The following is a 5368-nucleotide window of genomic DNA, read 5'->3' as shown; positions in this document are numbered from 1 at the left end:
CTGGGCAACCTCTGCCACTGCCTCACCACCCACCCAGTGAAGAACTTCCTGATCTCTCATCTCAATCTTCCCTCTTCCAGTTTAAAGCCATTGCCCCTTGTCTTGTGACTACAGGCCTTGGTAAAAAGTCCCTCCCCAGCTTTCTTGTAGGCCCCGTTTAGGTACGGGAATATACTTATTTCTTAATTGCTGGAATATATTTCTTACTTAACATTAATTTTTATTTTAATTTAAAAAGGGGCAACTGATAAATAAGATTTTCATAGCTACTCACAAAAATTAATAAGTAAATACATTTGTTCAAAGATTTAAATTACTTGTATAATTTAAAGACTATCAAAGACTACTAGAGACTATCAAAGCTCTTTTTCCCTCCCATGCATGAAAGCTCTCTTCAGTTTAAGACTGTTTTCAAAATACCAAGTGAAGTAGAAATTAAGTGCACGCACTGGAACCTGTATAAAATCTTATTAAAAAAAGACCCAACACAACAGTTGTGGCTAGAAATCTTTTGTGTTCTGATGAAAAGACCCAACTTAATTCTAGGAAAAAAAGTGTTTGGGGCCAAAGCTGACAGATGATGTTCTAATCATGTGTGAGTTCAACAGAAAATTTTTTTTTTTTTTAATTGATGTATTGAAAAAAGCTGGAGAAGGAAATGGTGACAGAAATTTAAAAGCATTCAGGGAACCAACAATATAGATTGTCACCATGCAACCTAAACATTGTAACTGTAGATCACATATTCAGAACAAGTGAGTCAAAAGTAGCACACTCCCTGGGAGACAGGAGGGACCCTCTTTTCCCTTTAATAGGCTAAAGCAAGAAGTTCTCACTGCATTTTGAGCTAAGATGCAGCTAGCAGAAAGCAGCTTTTCTGTCAGATAAAGCAAAGCAAAAGGATCTAGTACAGCAACTCCCTTGCAGCCTCTTGCTCCTGAGCCCCCTTGTTCAACTCTTCTTTCTTCTTCTGGTGATGGGAAGGCAAAGCACGCCGCCTCTGAGCCCATACTGTACTCTGCTTGTCTATAGTCACCTGTGATTCCTCTCCAAAGACATTTACACGTAGAAATCAGTTGAGTAGCCTACTATGGAAGCATAAGATGCAGTGGACATGATTTAGAATCAGTTATTTTTTTGTCCATCATGACAAAATAAAACCAGCACTTCATTACTTTATAGAAATTCTCCTACAGTAGCTGCTCCCAACATCCATTAAATTTTTGTATCACAGGAGAACAGATGCAGCCAAAAGAGCATTTACCCTAAAATGACTACTCCGAACTATGCACGCAGGCACGGGGAGCTCCCAGTTTAATTAAGTATACACAGCACCACTTGGTGGTGACAGCGGAGTCACCACTGGCATGAATGAGAACTTTTAACACCAGCCTTGCTTGGGGGTCTTTTTTTGGGGGTGAGTGGTTTTTTTCGGCGCCAGGGGATGGTGTGTTTGGGTTTTTTTAACCTCCTGAACATGAACTAGGTCTGGTCTGTCTGTCCTCGCTTGTGAAATACCATTACAGTGCCTTTACTATAAGAAAGTGAATCTACCAAGCAAAAGAAGTTCAAGAGAGCTGAACCCCAACGCCAAGAGAACCAAAGGCTGCTGAGCATCAAACAAATGCATCCACTTTGAAGAGCTTCTAGAATTCTACAGCACTCTACTACATGGTTTCTAGTGACAGCCTGAAGCAGTGTTTAAACAAATGATCCAGCTTAGTACTCCACTTAGTACTACTTAGCACTGCCAAAGAATAGCAATATCTTGGCTCACAACTTGCGTTTCATATAGGCTTGGGCCATAAACAAATGCAACAGATGTAGAAAAACTGAAGACTGACAGGGACTGAAACATAACTATTGTTTTTACATTCCATCAACCAGTTATAAAACTATCTAACTCATGCACTTACATAACAGAACACAGTAACTAACAAAAAGAAAGCCTTTTATTCAGAACAGATTAGGGCGTCTTTACAAGAAAAATCACAATTTCATCTTACAAAGTCAGCATTATCACTAGCAATGCACCTTTCCTGAAGGGGAAATCCTTGTCTTTTATCAAATGTCAACTGCAAAAGCATGTAAACAAACCAAACAAAGAACCCACACCAAAACCCACCCACACCCATACCCCAAAAAGCTCTATTTAGATTATATATATACACAACACATCTTCATAGACGAGAACTGTATCAATTTATACTTCAGGTCCTTCTCCTCCAGGAACCAGCTATAAAAGAATAAGACAATTTTGTGTTAGTGCCATAGATTTGAGTTTTACAAACCCAGTTCTTGCTTCACAAGATTTTAGCAGATGGAGACTTCATGGTAGACCACAAAAGTGGTTTTTTAGATTCAATATTATCATCTTCTCCCAACAGAAGATGACAGTTATTGCCAGAGAAGCACATGCCAAAAAGAATCTCAAAATATGAAGAATGTTTTTAACAAAACACAAAGGAGTTCCGAAATAACACACATTTTTGTTTTGGTCTTTGTTATTCACTTCAAGGAGATGATTCTGTCTAGAAACACTACAGCTCATTTTTAAAAGGACAAAGAACATGGTTCCTTTCATGAAGAATTTCTCCAATTGCTGATTCTTCCCCAGACTGTCGCTATACTGAGAAGTTGGTTTCCTCTTTCCAACTTCTATTGCTAAGCAGAGCACAGAAACTAATAAAGAGCCTGAACCCTTCCACAGGCAGCAGGGAGTAAGTCAGCATAGCATTTTCCTATTAAGAAAGTAAAGAACTGAACAAAAGAAAAAGAAATACAAAAGGAAAAACATGAATAAGGGAAAAAAGAAGAGGATAATCATTCCTTTTACTGATACATTCTTGATAATTAGCTGAGCACTTCTAAAGACAAAGAGCTTCGCTGCTTTTGAGGCCAAAGTAAGAAAAAGTCTAAAGCATAGTCTTCCTGACATGGGAAGATGTGTCCCCAAAAGAGACACAAGATCTAATACAGAAACATATCTATGTCTTGCTGAAAATTTGCACTCTTAAGAATCACCAGCTTCTGCCTGAAGGGCAGTACACCACCAGCTTAACTGGATGGTAGTAATTTTACCCCATACAAGAAGTTACAACATGCACTATCCTTTAAAGATGCAGAACAATAACCAAAGCAGAAAAAGGCTTAGAAATTAGGTCAAGATGGCACTTGCTCAGATATACAGTTAGGAGGGGCAAGGTAGGTAAGACAGCAAAACAGAGATTATTCCTCGTTCACAAAATGCTGACTTGAGTCTAAGTCAGTCTTTCTCTTCTCTCCCCACAAAATCAGGATGGCCCTTATGTAGGAAGTCCAGACTTTGCAGCCATCTATGCAGACAAGCAGAAGACTACTGTGGGTCTGCTTTTGTGGTATTTAGGAAGTTGCAGAATTCAGCTTAGGGATGCATAATCACAATATTTAATTACTGTTTCAGTACTGATCTACATACATCAGCACACGATAAACTAAAAATCATACTGCTTCTGATTTGCTATAATCCAGCAGACCTCCAGGTTATTTTTTTTTTTCAGAGCACGTAAAGATACAGCTCTCTGCGCTTTATATGGCATCATAATCACCAAATGACTCAACGAGCTTGTAAACACCGAAACTGCTGCAAACACATACATATGTACAACAAGGGATGAAATATAGATGTATTCCACCTACACACTTGGGCAGGCAAGCACTCATGAGTTACAAGCCACTGTATGAACCAGCCTGCAGAGAGGGTAACAAAGCCAGTCATTCCCTTGCACACCTGAAGACCAGAAAAACATTCACCAAAATAAAATTACGGCCATGCTCTTTTTGTTCGGTTGGTTTTTTTCCCCTCAAACTGTAACAGGTACCAAGTAAGGCAATAAGATCACTTTTCCAGCATCATTCATACACACATACGCCCTGGGAGCTACTCGAAAGTACCTTATGTAATGGATCTGTCTGGAAAGCTCAGCTTAAAGTAGTTGAACTCAATTACTGATCGATTTACAGGTACAGAAAATAAATGCATGCAGCCTTTTACCAATGATGACTTACCATTGTTATGTTATTTCCGTTTAGCAAAATCTGGTCTAGCTTTGTGATTCGTCTGCCCTCAGGTGTAATCTCACTAAAGTAGCATTAGGGAAAAAAAAAAAAACAAACCACATAATCAGGGACAATGATTCCAGTTTTGATTACAGAATTGACATAAAACTCTGCATTAAGATAACAGCTGTTGGAATTAACCAATAAATTATCCACACTGCAGCATAATCTTGAAAAACTGACCACCTAGGTAAAGAAAGGTACCTGGCAACTAAAAAGATCCATTGTACTTTTCTGCTCAGTACATAGAGATACAGATTCACCCTCTAAATCTTGGCAATTTCTTGAATACCACCGATACTCAAAAGAGGTTTCAAACAGCAATGTGGCATGACAAAGTAATAAATATTTATCCTTAAGTCCGCTAACTTTTTAAATCTTTGCCTAGACCTTAAGGAAATGTAACAGCAAGCAAACTACTGGAAAGTACAACACAACTCATGCAAAATTAAAGCTACAAATGAGGAACCTGATTACAAGTATAAATAATGCAACAGCTGCTCTATAATATGGCTGTCCTGAATAGATCAGCCTCTATAGTTTAAGTCCAAGGTATAAACTATTCAGCTGGCAAGTATTCCAAAAATATAAAAATACTCTGCTTATAAATCTTACACAATATTTTCTTCAGGAAACCAAACATTAAATAGCAACAAGACATAGAGATAATACTTACAATTCTGTAACGTCTTCTAACACCATATCTGAAAATCCAATTTCAAGGAAAATAAGGCCCAGAATTTTAAAATCAAACTATTCAAAGTTATTTTTGTTTTATACTGCACTGTGATTTTACCTGTAAAATAAAAATATCAGAACAGTACAATTGATCCATACAAAAAGGTTCATTCTACCCAGCGAACTCAAACCTCTCAAAAGCAACAAATGAATTGAGCTGAAGCATAAAGCGGACGCCCTTGAACATTTCCATCAAAGGATACTGACAAAGTCATCAAATCCTAGAAGCGTTCCAACAATTTCTTTATCGCTCTTCATCACAATATGAATGCGTGAACCTATGCATTTATCCACAAGTTCTGCAAATAAAACCAAGAAAATTAAGAAGTACAAGAAATTGTTTTATAGATCATACATTTTTCAAACAAAAAGCCTGACACTGGGATAGCAAAAAAGCTATTATCACGGATGCTGGTAAAATACACACACACCAAAAAAAAAGGACACAAAAAATATATTTTAAAAATAAAGTTTCCTGGCACGCTTTGCTGCTACTATTCCAGCACCAAGTTCCTGAGGCAATGGGCTGGAA

At 37.8% G+C, this 5368-nt stretch overlaps 1 protein-coding gene across 1 annotated transcript; it reads right to left on the bottom strand.

Annotated features, from left to right (window-relative positions):
• Nucleotides 1–2203: 2203 nt before the first annotated feature.
• LSM5 (LSM5 homolog, U6 small nuclear RNA associated (S. cerevisiae)) lies at nucleotides 2204–5127 on the bottom strand. The gene is made up of 4 exons (XM_009704234.1): nucleotides 5040–5127; nucleotides 4775–4802; nucleotides 4048–4120; nucleotides 2204–2236 (listed from the first exon to the last, which is right to left on the bottom strand). Exons 1-4 carry the CDS (start codon nucleotides 5092–5094, stop codon nucleotides 2204–2206), a joined length of 189 nt encoding a protein of 62 aa, XP_009702536.1. The 5' UTR covers nucleotides 5095–5127.
• Nucleotides 5128–5368: the final 241 nt, after the last annotated feature.

Source organism: Cariama cristata, unplaced genomic scaffold (genome assembly GCF_000690535.1).
Source record: "Cariama cristata isolate BGI_N322 unplaced genomic scaffold, ASM69053v1 scaffold4477, whole genome shotgun sequence".
Lineage (NCBI taxonomy): Eukaryota > Metazoa > Chordata > Aves > Cariamiformes > Cariamidae > Cariama > Cariama cristata.
The sequence above is the reverse complement of the archived record's forward strand: the minus strand, read 5'-3'. Positions and strand labels throughout refer to the sequence as shown.